The sequence below is a fragment of the Neomonachus schauinslandi genome, chromosome 6 (assembly GCF_002201575.2).
Source record: "Neomonachus schauinslandi chromosome 6, ASM220157v2, whole genome shotgun sequence".
NCBI lineage: Eukaryota > Metazoa > Chordata > Mammalia > Carnivora > Phocidae > Neomonachus > Neomonachus schauinslandi.
This window is the reverse complement of record NC_058408.1, coordinates 27243625-27262005: the sequence shown is the minus strand read 5'-3', so window position 1 is coordinate 27262005 and position 18381 is coordinate 27243625. Positions and strand designations below refer to the sequence as shown.

General features: G+C 43.4%; 1 protein-coding gene across 3 annotated transcripts in view; it reads right to left on the bottom strand.

The window, feature by feature from the left end:
• Positions 1 to 6682: 6682 nt before the first annotated feature.
• KDM5B (lysine demethylase 5B) overlaps positions 6683 to 18381 on the bottom strand; it is a 78128-nt gene continuing 66429 nt past the window's right edge. For 2 of the 3 annotated variants that reach the window (XM_021682708.2, XM_044915916.1), the window contains 6 exons: positions 18031 to 18189; positions 13595 to 14080; positions 12017 to 12128; positions 10741 to 10895; positions 8972 to 9292; positions 6683 to 8437 (listed from right to left, as the gene is read on the bottom strand). In XM_021682708.2, the coding sequence (XP_021538383.1) occupies positions 8300 to 8437; positions 8972 to 9292; positions 10741 to 10895; positions 12017 to 12128; positions 13595 to 14080; positions 18031 to 18189 (1371 nt within the window). In that variant the 3' untranslated portion in view covers positions 6683 to 8299. The remainder of the gene's footprint in view (positions 8438 to 8971; positions 9293 to 10740; positions 10896 to 12016; positions 12129 to 13594; positions 14081 to 18030; positions 18190 to 18381) is intronic. The other variant, XM_021682709.1, reaches the window with a different exon arrangement.

Sequence of the window (18381 nt, the reverse complement as noted above, 5' to 3'; positions counted from 1 at the left end):
GTTCTGGTCACACTGTGAATCCTTGCAGGTGCTAAGCAAACTCATGGGACCATTTCCCTTCTTCTCCACTCACACAAGCAGAGAGTTTGTATCCAAGCGTCCCACTCTGAGGCAAGGCCTGTTCCTACTCAGACGCTGAACAATTTGCTATCCCTGTCTGACTCACCTTCGGTGGTGCTTTAGGTAGCTGCTGTCAAACCAAACTTAGGGGGTGGGGGAGGGAGGATTGATGTCCCTGGGGATCTTGTAAACCAGTCTTAATTTTTTTATTTTTTAAAGAGTTTATTTGTCAGAGAGAGAGAGAGCACAAGCGAGGGAGGGGGGCGACAGGCAGAGGGAGAAGCAGATTCCCCACTGAGCAAGAAGCTGGATGTGGGACTTGATCCCAGGACCCCAGGATCATGACCTGAGTCGAAGGCAGACGCTTAATCGACTGAGCCACCCAGGTGTCCCAACCAGTCTTAATTTTAAATGTGCTAAGCCCTCATCCTCAGCAAGGCCACATGGCCAGTTTGGTAGGGACATAGTTCAAGTGTCAAATTTTCACTTTTCTGAAGCCTTGCTCTCCTCGGTTTCCATCACAACTGTGCATGCCCACTAGAGAAGAAACTTTGTTCACATAGATCCCTTGTACGCTAAACTTGGAGCTCCTTGGGTGCAGTGATCATGCTCTATCCATCCCAAGTCTATAAACTTAGTGCAGGGCTAAGAATATAGGAGGCACTCAATAGCCAGCAGCTTAGGAATTTGCTCTGCCTTAGGTGGAACGAGGACTCAAAGCCCGGGCTTCGATCTTAAGTTTACAACTCGATCTCTTCCTAAACAGCGAGTTAGACAAAGAACTGAACTTTGTAAAGGGGTTAGCACTGCATTAGTCTGCGTCTGAAGGCAGGTTACAGAGAAGCAAAGACATGGAGAACGATCTTGGGTGTCTAAGCCTACCACCGCCTCCCCTCCCAGTGGGCTCCATACCAGCGCTGGGAATCAGGGAGGAAAGCAGCGCAATCTTGGTCCTCTGCTGCCCTCTTGTGTTGCTTACTAAGTAAGGGATGTTCTTGCAGGCTTGTCCTGAAGGTCCTGGCAAACACCCCCTTTCCTCTCCAGTTTCTCATGCTGCCCCACCCCATGGCTGCAGCGTATTAGAAGATTAATACTAGAAGCAAGAGAACTGCAACTGTCATTAGTTCAGACTAGGAAATAGACCACTATCTTCCTGGGCAAAAAGGCCGTAGCCTTACCCTTTAGGAACCCTGAATATCCCTCCTTCAAAGGATATGGCAGCTGTGGAGCAAGAGAAACACTGATGCACTCCCTATTTCAAATTCTAAAGCTAACAACTTAAGGGCACAATTTTGCGTCAAAATCCAGTCACCCACCCATACCCAGAGGTAAATATTACTTCGTATGTTAGCAGGTTTAAACAATAGATGCAAAGCCCCTAAGAATACTATCTGGCAGTTCGTGGTATATAAGCATTTAAAAAAGAACTTAGGAATGTGGTAGAGGTCACAGCACAGTGCAAAAAGCCATGTATTAACAGGATATGGGTTTGAGGTCTGGCTCAGCAACTGGCTTCAAGCCTCATACAAATTCTATCCGTGGGGCACCTGGATGGCTGTCGGTTAAGCGGCTGCCTCAGCTCCAGTCATGATCCCAGGGTCCTAGGATTGAGCTCCACACTGGGCTCCTTGCTCAGTGGGGAGCCTGCTTCTCCCTCTCCCTGCCGCTCTACCTACTTGTGCTCTGTCAAATAAAATCTTTAAAAAAAAAATTCTATCCGTATTCTAGCTCAGTTCAAGTCCTACACCCCGGAACACCAACTTCCTCAGTACTCGGTCTATCACCATCCAGCAAAGATAATGATCAGCTCCTACATCTGCTTTCCTGAGGACCCAGACACTATGGATTCATAGAAAGCCCTCCAGTATACATGTCGGTTTTGTTATGGTCCTATCTCCCAACAAGGGTGGCCCTGAGGGAAGAAACTAACAGGTTTCCAGTCAGCTCACCTTAGCCCTCTGATCAGGGCCAGCCTTTCTCTGGGGTTGTCCCTTATATCGTAATCCCTGCACCGAGAGCCTTTGTTCTAATCTCTACCTCTCCCATTTTCTCTTGGACTTACAAACCTATTCAAAAACCAAAGTCAGGGAAGGTAGTGTGCAATAAAGGACTGGAGCCTAATTAACTCCTAACAATATTAAAGATAGCCTAATTTGTTTCCCTCCTGGTCAATCTAAACAGGACAAACCTACATCAACATTGGCAGGAAGATCCGTGGCATTTATGGAAACCGAGTAGTGCCCTCTGGTGGCCAAGCCTGGAGTGACAGCCAGAGTTGCCTCTAGTAGTGGCTCCAGGGACATGTACCCGTGCAAAGAAGGGGACGCCTGACAGCTTCCATATCCAGCCATGCTTACTCCTTCTTCAAACTCTCCTCTGCTTTGCTTTCTGGACACCACTTCCCCGAAGCCCCACTCTAAGCTGTTCATTCCCTCAAAGAATTTCTTCGGGTGGGGTGACAGGGGACTGGGACAGCAATGAAGAGAGCATGAAAACAGGCTGGACACTCACATCCACCATGACCCCTGCTCGATCATCTTCCAAGGCATACATGACAAGGTTGAGAGGCCTGTGCCCACGATCTGCCTCCTCTCATCAAACTGCCTGGGGACACACAGAGGTATCTGGTAGGGCCAGCACTTTTATAGAACACACGTTATGGACCATGTATGTGTTCTCACTCACGGTCTGTCGGGAAAAGGAAACTTGTTGAGGGCATTTTGCCCATTTGGGGGTGGCCACTTCAACGCTAGTGATGGCTGCTGGATTTCATGTCATCTCTAGAAAATAAAAGCCCCACACAATCAGAGCCACAATAAAACAAATGGCCCACTGGTGACTACGCCCCTAGGTCATATTTGCACACTCCTGCCCTACTGTTTGGAGACGAGGAAGGTGGGGGCTGGGGCAGAGGGTGAAGCAGGGTCACCAATGCCAGGAGCCAATATGCTGAATCCTTTGAGACTTAAAGAGCCCTGGACTAGGAACCAACAAACCACACTGAGGGATTAGTTCTTCCCAGATCAGTCTCCTCACATTCCAAAGTCCACCTGTCCTAGGACTGGCTCTCTCTTTAGAGTTTTCACACCTATGAAATTAGGGATACTTGCTACCTACACCTTGAAACGTCACCCTGAGGAACAGTGACCATGACAGATAATCCCTTAGCATTAAAGGAACAAAATTCTCAGTGTGCCGTAACTGGTCAGAGGATAGGGACAGCTCCTGAGGCTACAGCTCATCTTTAATAGCAGCCTTCTCCCAACAGCTTAGAAAGTCTTGCAAGGGAGCACCTGGCTGGCTCAGTCAGTACCGCATGTGACTCTTGATCTCAGGGTTGAGTTTGAGTCCGATGTTGGGTGTAGAAGTGACTTAAAAAAAAAACCAAAAAAACCCTAGATTGAGTTGCTTATAAAACTTGCTATTAAGATATAGGTGAAACTATAGACTGGAGAAAATGAGTAAATAATCTAGAATTCTGAAGTCCAATTCCTTCACAATGTCTAAATTCTTTATCCATTTTAAAATAATTCCAAGCTGGTGTGCCTGGCTGGCTCACTCAGTAGAGCATACGACTCTTGATCTTGGGGTATGGAGTTCAAGCCCCATGTTGACCCCCAACATGTTTACTTCAAAAAAAAAAAAAAAAAAAAAGACCAGGGGCGCCTGGGTGGCTCAGTCGTTAAGCGTCTGCCTTCGGCTCAGGTCACGATCCCAGGGTCCTGGGATCGAGCCCCGCATCGGGCTCCCTGCTCGGCGGGAAGCCTGCTTCTCCCTCTCCCACTCCCCCTGCTTGTGTTCCCTCTCTCGCTGTGTCTCTGTCTGTCAAATAAATAAATAAAATCTTTAAAAAGAAAAAAAAAAATTAAAAAAAAGTCCAAGCTGAAAATCATAGATCATACATTGGATTATTGTGAATGAAGGTCCTTGCCTTCTAACTGTAATTTTCCTCAATTTTAGAGTTTATTAACTGAGCATACATGACAGGCTAACTTAAATGTACAACTTTTTCATACTCAACTGACTTTTTAATTAAACATCAAACTACCTGTCCCGATGATGTGTAAAAGGGGCTTTCTTTTGTTTAAATTCCTGCTAAAATTATGGTCAGTGAGAAACCGCTCGCACGGGGACAACAGGAGTCAGTGCTTGAAACTGCACTCCTCTCCAACTTTTTTTTTTTTAATTTTTGGAGAGGGTGTCTTTGGGCATTTACCTTCGAAAAAATAACTTGTTTCCTCAGAAAGTCAACTTTTAATTTCTCTATTTTTCCATCCACGGGGAAACAGAAAGAACAGTCCTTTGGCCTCCACTCACCTGGAACAGATCAAATGACATCACAATTCCATCCCTCGATGGCAATGCAGCAGGTTATCCTGAAAATAAAAGACACATCCAAACTCACCATATCCCAGCCCTTCATCCTATACAACTAACCCAGAACCAGAACAGGGAGTTGGATGACCTGTTGTTGGCTGGTTTTACACATTCCATTCAACTGACAAAAATGTAAAGATGTATTCCTATGTAAACAGTCATGAAACATGAAAACTTTACATAAATTTGGAAGACGTGAAATATACACTTTACAAATTGATTCTTTATACTTTCAAAATGGATTTACAACAGTATTACTTTACACAAGTTCCTACTTTATACAATGTTTTGTTTAGGCAGCTTTTCAATAACATTTCTATTACAAGTTACACATGGAACCTCTCAGGAAGTTGGGAGGCTTGAGGAGCCACATGCAAGGGACTGATGACAGGGGCAAAAGGTGTGAGGCCATCACTCTGGTGCTCAACTAGGAGCTGAGAAAGGACTCCAACTCTCATATGGAGCTAAATCAAGGCACTGGCATCTTCACTGTTTTCCTCAGCTCTTCTTCCCAACAGGCAAACTTTCATCAGAAGAGGACTGTGTTTTCTACATCAATATGGCAAAGAAACCTTTTAATACAGGCTGACGCCTATCATAGACTAGCACAGTCAGGTACTGAATGGTGATGATTAGGTAATGACTCTTGAAATATTTGTTGTTCAATTCTATCTCCTGTTACAGGTACATAGCATCTATAATCCATTCCAGTCTGTGTTACGTGGCAGGAAATCTAGGCAGGATTGAGCCCAGAACACCCATGGGCACTAAATATCAATCAGTGCCTGATCCAAGCCAGAGGCAGGTCTTAAGAGACTGCCAAATACCCAGCAAGATTATAAATGAAAAAAACAGAAGACGCAGAAACCCATTACAAAAGGGCCTTCAGAGTTCAACAAAAGGTACGAGGCAACACCAAGTTTTACCCCCTTCCAGGTAGGCATCCACTTTGTTCTCAGGGTTATCTTACACAAACACCCAAAGGGTCATGTTAATTTTAATAGCAAATTAAGTGAATCCCAGATACTTCTGCCAAAACAAAAAACCTAAAGTCTGAAGATCTTTATATATCATTTTTTAAAGCTCTGTATGGCAGAATGAAGCAGGGACTCTCAGGCTTTTACCAACCTCCACCACCACGGACGGTATCTCTGGCTTTAGGCTAACCAGATAGAAAAGGGAGTTCCACCTCCCAGGATGCTGAAATGAAATTGTAAAGAAGTCCATCTCCTTTACAGCTGATCAAATTACACAATCTTTCTCCAGCCTAGAGCCTACATAAGAAACAAGCCCTTTCTTGATTCTGCATAAGAAATCCTCTAGAGTCTGATCTGAAAGAAGGAAAAACAGAAACACAAGAGCCACTGGCATGGGGCAGGGGCACTCAATCACCCTCTAGTGCCAACTTCACTAGGCTCCTTCACCCTTCTGGCTCAGACTCCAGCTAACAGTCCTTCCTTCTCACACCTCATGCAGCTGCAGGATTACTGAGATGAAGCATCAGTTTCTCTGTGTGTTTTCTCTTCTTTCTCCAGGTGAAGAAGTTTCTCTGGGACACAGGCCAGCTTCACAGCTAACACACAGTAAACAAGGTTTTTAGATAAACATCACTTGGTAGTCGATCTGGGTACTTAACAGAAGGGATCAGTTAGAAGGTAGATGTACTACCTTTGTTCATTTGCTGTGTTAGTGCACAAGGTAGGAGGAAAACCAGAGGAGACCTGCAAGACACCAGCCAGGCTTTGTCATTCACCAGCAGTATCACTGGGCAGGTGACGCTCTCTCCAACTTCAATATCATCATATGTAAACACATCAGTGGCCCTCTCATGGGGGAGGGGGTGGTAAAAACATATCCTTCTTGCCCTTCCCCCACTAACTCAGAGAGGCAGAGTATCCACCTCACCGGGAATGCTGTCGTCAGGGACTGTGGACAACCCATATGTGAGGAAGAACACGAGGAGGGAGCACAGGAGGTGCATACCAGATGGGCAAAAGCTCTCTAAAGGCAAAGGCTTTATTTCAGCTGCAGTGTCCCCTTTCAGTTATATTCTCAATGGAACTGGGACAGATGGCATCCTGTCCCAATGTCAGGGGGTTCTAAGAATTTGGATGCTTAAAAAAGGCCAAACCACTATTATTCCAGATTGTACTCTGGAGACTCTTCTTCTCTTTTGGCCCCAGAACCCCCACCAGACAAGGAGAGACATCACAACAACTGTGGGAAAGCTGCAGACAATTACAAGTCATTCTTAAAGAGATTTAATTATTTGAATTGCATCAAAGGGGATATAGTACATTTAAATCTCTGCTACATCACAAACTGCTGTTTTTGTTGTTTTATTAAAGACCCACTAGTTCTACCCATCTCCAGGTTTATGGCTACAGAATGGGGGGAAAATAAGTATTACCAACAGAAGAGGAAAAACCAAGCAAGAGTCTGTTCTGTTTACCAGAAGGTCTTCTCCACTGCAGAACAGAGCCCTTTAAAATAAAAGAAAGGAGGGGAAAGGCTGTGGACTCTCGACAACCAGTAACAGCAGCTAAAGTTAGAAAGCGACAGGAAGAAGTCACGGAGGCAGAGCCTGCCTGTTCACAAGCTGTCCCTTGACCCACACTTTCCTAGCCGTCTGCAAAGATCCATCTTCCTTAAATTTCCTTTTGACATCTTAACCCTAAACCAAGTTTCCCTGTCAATTCCAATATAATAGAGACACCATTTACACAGGAGGACTGATTTGAGGATTGGAATGATTTGCCACCATTCTGGTAAGCTTATTTAAAAACAGCATGGCTTTAAAGATAAGTTCTATTCCGTGAAGACTGGGTGGGGTTATTAGTAGAGATGGGAGGCATACGGCCCACCAAACAGAGCAGGATACAGAAGAACAATCCACTGCTACTGTAGCCTAGTTGGGCAGAGGCAAAAGCAAGCAACCCCCCGTCTCCCTCTTCCAAGCCCACAAGGTAGAGGGGCATAAGAAAGCTGTAGTCTAATGGCTCTAAATAACCAGCATTTAGTGTTAAATTAGGACCAAGGATTTATTCCACAATATAAACTGCAACAATTTGATACAAGCTACCAAAAAAATAGTAGGAGAGGAAGGGAGGGGCAGGGGAAAAGCCAAAATACAGCCGTGGCAATTACTTACAGAGCAGTCTCTTTTCTACATCACTAGTTCATCAGTGACACTAGAAACTAGACATTTGTGTTCTGTACATCAACCAAATGCTAAAGCACCAACACGCTGTTTGGAAGTTTGTTTTGTTTTGTTTTAATTCCAGCCACTGAAACCAACACAGAAGTTATTGCTTTGATAAATAAACCTAGTCTACCAGGAAAAAGAAAAGTGGATAAAGAAACAAACAAAAACCCCAAAAGTGAAAAACTTAAGTTCCCCAATATGGTAACAGAGTAAACAAGAGAGAAATTCCTCAAATGAGGATTTACTGGAATTTCTGGTGCCCTTCTGGGCACTGAAACTGAGTTGGACTCGTAAGCCGGTAAATCCCAGACAGAGGTAAGATTTTAATGCTGTACATGGAAAGGTGCAAAAGCTCCAATGCCTTCCAAACTGGTGGAAACCCCTGCGGAAAAACCAGTCAGCATTTCAAACCTCAACAACCACAAACAGCTCGTAAGGAAAAAGATACAAAAAGTGTCAAAAATTTTTTTAGTTGTTTTTTCTTTTTTTCAAAGAGTTCTGGAAAAATGATCCCGTAAGGAATAGAAATAGCACCGTTTACAGGCTGGTTTGAATACCAGTCCTGCAGCTTTGCTGAGAAATTGAAGAAATCTTCTTGGTTGGAGTCCTGAATTACATTAAGTGGTTGGGGGTGGGGGGTGTTTGTGTTTGTGTTTTTTATTTTCGGCTTGGTGCGTCCTTCACAGTACAGCGCACACAGATGTAGTCTTCCTTCTCGGCCATCTCTGGAGAAACACCAACACAGACCTGGTGAAACCACTGATTGCAGCTGCCATCACACTGGACCCAGTCCACCTGGTTACAAAGAGCAGGGAGACGGGGTTTTCAGAGGAAAAAATGTGATTCAAAATTGGGCAGGCCAGCCTCAAGATATTCAGGCCGTTTGCCACTACCGGCCACTGTCCCATGACCGGGACCTCAGGCACAACAGCTACGCCACATGAGTGCAGCTGGCCCACCAGCCAAAGCAACCAAGTCAAAGCCATTCTTCAAGTCGTGACTGCTTTGGGGTTAAGACAGCGCCGCCCTGTGGTAAGTAAGCAAAAGGGCATTACATCAGCATCCCTCCCACCTTCTTAGCGCCGGGACGGTGAAAGCTGGAAGAGCAGGAAGAGGAAAAAGGGAAGAATAAGAGTTTCTTCAAGAAAAGGGAGAAGACCCAGGAACGATGGTTAAGAGCAGAGATATCAGTGGGGGAGGGCTGAGCAATCCATTCAGATCAGCTCAAAGCAGATAAGCAGAAGAGAAAGACCCAGCGAGATGAGGTGTAGTTTACAGGGTTTCTGAGTTAAGGGAAAGCACGTCCTCTATGGCCCAAACCTCACTGACCTCATCTCCTTCTGGCTGCAGGCAGCTCACAGCTGGGCAGATGGCATCTTCATCCTCAGAGTCCTCCTGTTCGGAATAGGATGTGTCTGAGGGCAGGGAATGAGTTTCCGCAGAACGGACTAATTCATAGCTACGCTCTCTCTCTAACTTGAAACTGTTCATGTCCTTGGAGTGGCTCAGTTTGATTTTCTTCTTTTTGGGGGTCCGCATTTTTTTAACTCGATCCCACCGATCACTGGAGAGGCCTTCTCTTTCCAGGCGTCTCTTCAGTTTTCTCTCAAGACTGTTGATTCCATCTCGCTTCCCGCGGCAGCACTCATTCTGGGTGGATAGGCAAAGTCAGTTTTAGCCGACAGTTTTGCCTGTTACTCAAACTAGTGAAGTATTAGCTGTATGAGAGTTCGGATGATCTCTCATCAACATTTTAAAAATCCTGCAACCCGGGGCGCCTGGCTGGCTCAGTTGGAGAAGAGCGTGCGACTCAATCTCGGGCTGAGCTCGAGCCCCACATCAGGTGTAGAGAAGACTTATTAAAAAAAAAAAATACTGCATCCTGACACCACTGCCATCACATCCCCTCATGTCCTATGGGACAACCTGCTTGAGTTTAGCTAACCGAACTGTTAGTGCTATCAAAAGAAATAGTGGAAAAAGGAAATGTTAAAGACATGATTAGCTTTCAAATTAGCACCAGAAGATGCGGAGATGCCTACATTCTCCTCTTCACCAACTACAGGAGTAAAAGACTACCATGTAGTTTCTACCTAGGTGTGTATGCTTATCCTTTGACCTACAGACTTCTAAGGAACCGTGCTAATACCTTCCTTCTTTAAGGACATACATCCCCACCCCATACAGAAATAAGGCTCATTAATTGAACATAACCAATAATGGTGCTACACTACTATTTGGTATCGTAATGAAAAATAAAATTCTAGGGGTGCCTGGGTGGCTCAGTTGGTTGAGCATCTGACTCTTGGTTTTGGCTCAGGTCATGATCTCAGGGTCATGGGATCGAGCTCCATGCTCAGTGGGGAGTCTGCTCTTCCTCTCCCTCTGCCCCTCGCTCTACATTCTCTCTCTCAAATAAATATTTTTTAATTTAAAAATATTAAAAAAATAAAATTCTAAATGGTATTTGATAGTGAGATTCTTCCCTATTCTGACTATATTCTCAGGAGTTTTGAATGTTATAGGTCAGTTAGCTTACTAAGAGAAAGTAGCAGCATCTTTAAGCTAAGACACAGAACACACATGGTATCTATCCCCTTCAAGTAAGTCAGCACTCAAAACAGGCACCCTCAGTCTGATGACCCAGGCCTCACACCAGCTGTCCTGTTAGGGTTAGAGCAATTAAAGCATTTGTTAAACGTTAACTCCAAGATGTTCTTTAGGTTTTGAAAGCTTTATACCAAAAGGCCTTCCCAACTATAATTAGATTTTCATCTCTACAGTATTTCTCTTACAAAAAAATAATCCTGCTTCTAGCTATTATCACATCGGAATGATGAAAAGCACCATGCTAAAAGGAAAAAAAAATTCACGGTCACTTAAAAAACAGCACCAAACTCCAGGATGTGAGCCCAAAGTGATGCCTAGCACCCCTCTGCTCATTGACAGTCTTAGGAATGGGGTTGTGAATTAGACAGTTTGCATCTTTTTTATGATCGGAGACAGCATCTCATTCACCGAACTATTTAGATGGAATGACCTAAAAATCATGCTCCCAACCCTAGACTATATTCCCCAGCTGCCTGTCAGACACTCACCTTCTCACTGCTGGGTCTAGCTGGTGAACTTCGGTCAGTTTGCTGAGCAGGGGTTGGCTTTGCAAGTAAAGTCTGGTAAAGTTCCTGAATTTCAGGAAGGGATACCTGGAGCAACTGGGCTTCCATCAACAGTTCATTCACTTCTGGACTAATACCTGTTTAAAGACCACACCAAAGTGTAATGATAATAGAGGGTGTTTCACATGGACATTGAGACCTGCAAGCACAGCAGGACCACCCCTCATACCCCTCATACCACTGCCACCCTCGCCTTGTAAAATTATATTAGGTTCACGTAATGTGTCTAAAGCCACGATATAATACGAGCCCAAACTAAGATTTTCTCAGGCTTCTGATTACTAGGGAAGTACTAAGTCTACACTGAATCCCCTATTCACTTAATTATTGCTAACACAGAAGAGGTCGTGCATCTGCCTTGATAGCTTCTGCTTTCAATAGAAAGCACAGAACAGGCCAAGACGTGAGCAATCTGGGTGGACTGAGTAGCTCCAACCCCATTACCAAACACATAGTGGGAGGGCATGACTAAGGATTAGGACTCCCACCACGGCTCCAGGCAGAACTCCTGGGGTAGTCAAGTATATGTAAGCACAGCTGACCCTTGAATACTGACCCTTGAATAACGTGGGAGTTGGGGGTGCTAAATCCCTAAAACAGTGGAAAATCCATGGGTTACTTTTAACTCCCCCCAAAAACTTAAGTGCTAATAGCCTACTGTTGACCGGAAGCCTTACCAATAACATGAACAGCTGATTAACATATTTTGTATGCTTATGTATTATATACTATTCCTAGAATAAAGCAAGCTAAAGAGAAGAGACGGTTAAAATCATAAGGAAGAGAAAATACACATTTACTGTACTGTATTTATTGAGAAAACCTGTGTATAAGTGGACCTGTGTAGTTTGAGTCAACATAGAAAAAAGAAGGTAGGTTTCAAGTATAGATTATCTCTACGATCCCAAAGAAGCCCAGGACTTAGCATCTGACTGAAATGGCTGGTATTTAAAAGTCAGTTGGCATGGGATTAACCCTTTCATCCCTGAAAGCAATGTATTAAAGCCTTTTCCTATTTGCTTTGCATTTATAAACCTTCAAGCATGATCCTCCTCCTACCTTGCAAATTCTTAGTAACCCATATCCAACATTTGAGGATAAAGTCTTTTCATGTATCTGAACAACAAAAACCTACTGCAAGATTACTCTTTACTACCCAGCCCTCCTCCTCCTCCTCATCAACGTAATAAATACAAACCATGGAGGGGGATACAACTTCGGCCAGTGGAGAAGGGAGAGTGTACGTATGAGGCTCTGCTGTCCCAGTCATCAGGCAAGGAAAAGGATGTTGTGCCAGTAGGCTGAGACACCTAATGGAAGGAAAACATTTTATAGGAAGGCTTTTTCAGATTAAAAATTCTCCCACCAGTCCAAGGAATGTAGTTTGGGTTATCAAGCAGGCAAACAGGAAAGAAGGACTTCAATTCCCAACTGAAAGAAGTCTCCAAGTATTTTAGATTTAGCCAAATCAACTCAAATCCACCAAGCCTTTAGTCTTCCTGGTTTTAGTTGGACTGATTCCACAGAGGTCAAGAGCACCGTTGGGAAATAAGGTATTTTCTTTGCATGAGAACAGATCTTACAGCCTTTTTATACCCTATGTAATTCTCCTAATGAAGGTTATAACACAATGAACACAGACATGTGCCCCTTTGAGCAAACTGACTGAGGAACTGTCAGATCTCATGCACGTCCACCTTCCTCCCTTCCTTAGTGTTTATTAAAAAGTGCTAGGAGAAACACTCCTTTGACTCTGAACTAGTAAATAAGTAACAGTTGTGTCCCCTCCTTTTGTCAAGAAAGGTGAACTTTAGAACCTTTATTTCTTTATATGAACATATGTTCTTTATAAAGAACATAAATGTCTCCCCTATAGGCTACCCAAATGATGACAACTCACCCTATGCAACTAAAATTTAATTCATCATTTGCTAAGACCCAGACACTGTATTTCACAAGCCTGGAAAGAAATGTAAAAGAAAACAAGGATACAAATATGATGGAAATCAATTTTTTGTCTTTTATCTTTAATCAGCTGAACATTTAACTCCTAATTCACTGTCTGTGTTAGTACAGCACAAGAGAGCTGCAAGATCTCGGCTAGAGAACTCTGTACGAGATCTGAAAATCAGGTCACACTCATATCAAGACTGAACACTGCCCTCTGATTGAACTTTTCTGATATTTTCACATTTTTTTCCTGCAGTCACCTTCTATGGAAGAAGACAAAAAACTCTGCCCATCCCAGGGATGGTCAGAAGAATCTTGCTTTTATAGCAGAAAGATCATGGATGGTATGAAACCCACTGCCTTTCCTCTGAAGCAACACAGTACTCAGACACTTCAGAACTTATTCTTTCCTCAAGGGGCAGTAAGAGACACAAGGCAGAAAGCACTTTCCCCTCTAGTCAGTGACTTACATGAGAGGAAGCAGGGGGAAAAAAGCAGTCAAATAAAAATTCTAAAACTTCATACATATTAAATATGTGTCTGGAATTCATACACATAAATGGGAAAACTATACGTATCTATGAAAAGGTGAAATCTGCTCTCCAGAAGCAGACTGCCTGAGAGACACCTTCGGAGTGCCAGGAACAGAGAAAACGAAAGCAGCACGGTAGGGACACAGAGCCCTCGAAGCGGGGAGCTTAAAAGTGAGCGCTGGTACCAGTCAAGCCATCACCAGGAACAGCAACAGTACCAGAGCGGAAGGTGCCGGGGAAAGGGACAGAGCTCGGCAGATTCCAGTAACTGGCAAAGAAAAGTCCAGACTCACCTTGTTTGTCTCAGACACCTGTCCTGCTGAAGCTTGCCATCTGCTATACCATAGTCCTGAGCCCACTCGATCTTGCACAGATTTGAGAGTCCCTGATGAAAGCAGCTGCTGGGCTCTGTGTTGCCAGTTCACGGTTCTTTCGATCATATATCGAAGTGCATCTCCCTCAGGAAGGCGAACTCGGATACGCTGCAGGGAAGCCAGCAGGGGCAGAATTTTCTCTAATGGAGGTTTCTCTGACCTCCGACAATGGGGACAAAGCCAGATGCGGGGGCCTTGTGAAATACTGGGTACCGCCACACAGCTACTGTGGAAAGCATCTCTGCAGAGTTCACACTGGATCATGGGGGCAGCTGGGGCCTTCTGACATAGGCAGACTTTCAGCTCCACATCTTGGACAGGTGACAGCAACTTCCCTTCATTGGCTAGTCTGAGAGACTGCAAGGCTTCCATTTCCCTTAGCCGAGCTTCCCCAAGTGTTGCCATCTAAAAAGGATTTAACAATCAAGGACAATGTCAGAGAGAATTCAGCCCTCTCCTAAATCTCAAGGGTCTCAGTAGATGATCTACATTTAAACCCTGGCTCCGTCGCACTGAGTTATATGAATGGCCCCGGGCAGCACGTTCCACTGTGGCTAAATGTTCACATGTATAAAATGGAGTTCGTAGTACAGCCTACCTCCCAGGGCTGCAGTGATGATTACCTGAGAGCCCTGTGCCAGAGCATGCTCTGCCGGGCACACAGTGAACAATGTGAGCAATTACTGAGCACATACTACTTCTTAAAGTCCAACTTCCTTGCACATTTACTTCTCTTAAAAGATACAGGCTTTTCACATTCTACGTGCACTAATTCCTGGGGTCCTCCATGTTTTCGTAGTTCCATTAGCTTCTGTGTTCTTTTAGAGAGGTACTTTGGATAGAAAAGTCTCTAAAGCAGCCACTACACGATGGTAGTTTATGCCTCTTACTATCTTTAACATTAAGCCTTATACGTGGGCTGGACACAGTAGATAATGAAACTGGATACCTCATGAGATAATTAAACAGAAAGCACTTTACCAGACTTTTCTTACACACACGTGTGCACGCACATGTACATGCTTTACATAAAATAAGCTCATTAGGGCACAGACAAAAGCAAGTTGCTTTTCTGCAGTGGCAGGTTCTTTCCTCTCTAAACGAGAGCCATGTCCCACGAAAGTGGGGAGTTCAGTTAACCTGTATTAAGAGACTTGAAAATAACACATAAACAGAACTAACTTCACAGTAAAAAGCTGAAGTGACATTGAACATATTCCTGAACAATATTTACAAGATGTCCATTAAGTGAAACCTTTACATGAACGGACTAAGCATCTACTATACAAGGTATCCAATATATAAACAGGTCCAGGCATTACAGATCTATTCATTATGCACCATGAAATAAAAGCTATCTAAATGTGATAAACTAAAATCACTGGCTACGTCGAGAGTTAACCACTACCACCTTGAAACTTAATATCCAGTTTCCCCAGTGAAAGGCTGGACTACCGAAGTCCTCCTCCAGCACTTCACTGATATAGAAATACAGATAAATGCGGGAGGGGGGGGGAAGTGTAGATTTTTAAAACTGAGTTCTCCCCTCTAGAAACAAAAGCTACAGGCTGCAGGAACCACTCCTTTCCCCAATTCTATTCCCAAATCCTTAAAATGTTAATCTGTCACAGTTAAAACCATTCCCAGTTACCACACCCACCCACCATCAGACCTGTGCTGATTCACCAGATAAGGTGCCCTGAGTCTTAAGGCCAGAATGAACTCTCCATTATCTCTTTTTGGAATGGGAAAGAAAATGTATGAATGATTAAGGAAGAAACAAAAAGATCTAGAAGTAAATTAGGTAACAAACCTTTGGTATATTTTTTAAAAATCCACTTATTTCTGTAGACAAAAACAGTGTACAGGCAGTATATATGGGTTATGTGATAACAAGGTGCCTCCCTAGAACTCACGAATGGAGAGCAAACAGCTTATCTTTCAGAGTTCTACTATGAAATCAACAGGTAATGTATGAGTTTTCTTAAGCCAGGGATTCATACACTAGATGGGCAGAGACTAGACTCTGAAAGATATAGCATGCAAAATTCAAAACAGACAGTGGCTTTACAAAAATAGACCACAGAAGTAACAGTGGAAAGCAGCTCCTTAAAAAAACCAGAATGATGCTCAAGCAGCACAATCTGATTAAAAACTGACTCAATATACAAATATGCCCTAAGGAAGTCTGTGTCAAAATACACAAATCAAGGCAATCCCATGTCAGTCACCAGAGAAGTCAGGTAGCTACAAAGTAACAGACTGGGAAGAAGATGCCCTGACCAGAGATTAATCCCATCTAGTCCAGTCCTTGGAGCTGGGATAGTCCAATTCTACAGTGGGCAACACTCTGTGCCACTTAAAGCACCCAGGTGGGACTACATCCAACTAAAAAGCTTTTGCTCAACAAAGGAAACCAATGAAATTAAAAGGTGACCTACAGAATAGAAGAAAGTATTGGCAAAGAACACACCTGATAAGGGGTTAATATCCAAAATAGATAAAGAACACATACAACTTAATAGCAAAAAACAAACATAGGCAGAGGATAGGACTATTTTTCTAAAGAAGACATACAAAGACGACACAGGTACATGAAAAGATGGTCAACCACGAAACTGCAAATCAAAATCACAATGCAAGATCACCTCACACCTAGCAGAATGGCTATTATATCAAAAATGCCAAGAAGTAACACATGTTGGTGAGGATGTGGGGAAAAAAAGGGAACCCTGTGCACTGTTGGTGGGAATGTAAATCAGTACAGTCACTCTGGAAAACAATATGGAGGCTCCTCAAAAAATTAAAAATAGGGCGCCTGGGTGGCTCAGTTGGTTAAGCGACTGCCTTCGGCTCAGGTCATGATCCTGGAGTCCCTGGATCGAGTCCCGCATCGGGCTCCCTGCTCAGCAGGGAGTCTGCTTCTCCCTCTGACCCTCCCCCGTCTCATGTGCTCTCTCTCTCTCTCTCAAATAAATAAATAAAATCTTTAAAAAAAAAAAAAAAAAAAAAAAATTAAAAATAGAAATACCAAATGATCCAGCAATTCCACTTCTGGGTATTTATCTGAAGAAAGAAAAACACTAACTTATTAAAAAGCTACCTGCACCCCCCATGTTCACTGCAACATTATTTACAGTAGCCAAGACATGGAAGCAACTTAAGTGTCCATCAGTGGATGAATGGATAAAGAAGATGTGGTGTATGTACATACAATAGAATATTATTCAGCCATTAAAAAAAAAAGGAAATCTCGCCACTTGCAACAATATAGATGGATTGTAATTGCGTTGGGCTAAGTGAAATAAGTCAAAGACTAATATTGTATGAATCCAAAAAAAAAAAAACCAAAAAACCCCAAACCCACAGTTACAGAGAACAAATCAATGGCTGCCAGAGGCAGGGGGTGGGGAGTGGGCTAACTAGGTAAAGGCAGTCTAAAGGTACAAACTTCCTGTTATATAAAATAAGTCCTGAGGATATAAGGTACAGCATGCTGACTATAGTTAATACTGTACCGTATTGTATACTTGGACACGGCTAAGAGTAGATTTTTAAATTTCTCACCATAAGAAAATGTTTGTAACTATGTGCGGTGATGGATGTTAACTATTAACTAGACTTATTGCGGTGATCAATCAAATCACTATGCTGTACACTTGAAACTAACATAATGTTATATGCCAATTATAGCTCAATAAAAGAAAAAAATCTAAGCATCCAAATTACCTATCTTCTTTTGTTCTAATACTGTGGGGCTCACTGACCATGAGTTAAGACTCTGCTTCAGCTTCTTATGATGATACCAGCTTTGAATCAACAGTGCTTACTAAATGAAGTCAGACTCAAAGGTATCCAATACACTTTTAAGTGTATTTTTTAAGCACGTGTGTTTGTGTATTTATTTATTTTACTTACTTACTTAGTAAGCTCTATGCCCAACATGGGGCTTGAACTCACAACCCTGAGATCAAGAGTCACACGCTCCACCCACTGAGCCAGCCAGGCACCCCTTATGTGTATTTCCTGTTGTAAATTAGTAAGTTGGCAGTACAGTTTCACTTATCTGTTAACCTTGATATCCTCAGTCAGCATCCCGGGATCAACCCACAGGCAATGACAAGACAGAGTCTGCAGAACTCAGACTGGGAGGCCCTCCCTGTACCTGCTGCACCTCTATGTATCTTCTACTCAAAACGTTTACATTTGACAATTTTCAGAAAGTCTTTTTGGTAAAACGGAGTACTCTTAAGGTTATCCTTTTACATACCTTACCAATATCCCTGTGAACAAGAAAGGGTTAGAAATCATCCCCCCTAAGCAACAGAGAAAGAAGAAAAAGCCCCACTACATACAGCTGAAGCAGTCTCCTTGCTTTCACTTAAAGCTCTCTCCAGGTCGCTCAGACTCTCTAGTTTGGTGCTTTTCTTCTTTCCACTTGGCAAGGGCTCCTTGAACTTTCTCTGCTTCCTCTTCAATCCCCAAAGGCCAATGTCACATCGAGGACACAGCACCTAATGTGGGGCAAAGCACAACTACCGGTAAGATGGATTTCAGATAAAGCCTTAGGAAGCCCCACAGTAAAAGCCTAAGCAGTGGGGAGGATGTAAACTTATTATCTAACATTTTCTCTGTCACATGCCACTCTAAAGCCAGAAAACTCTTCTCTATAAAGGGAAGGAGGGAGGGAATGAATTTCACAAAAC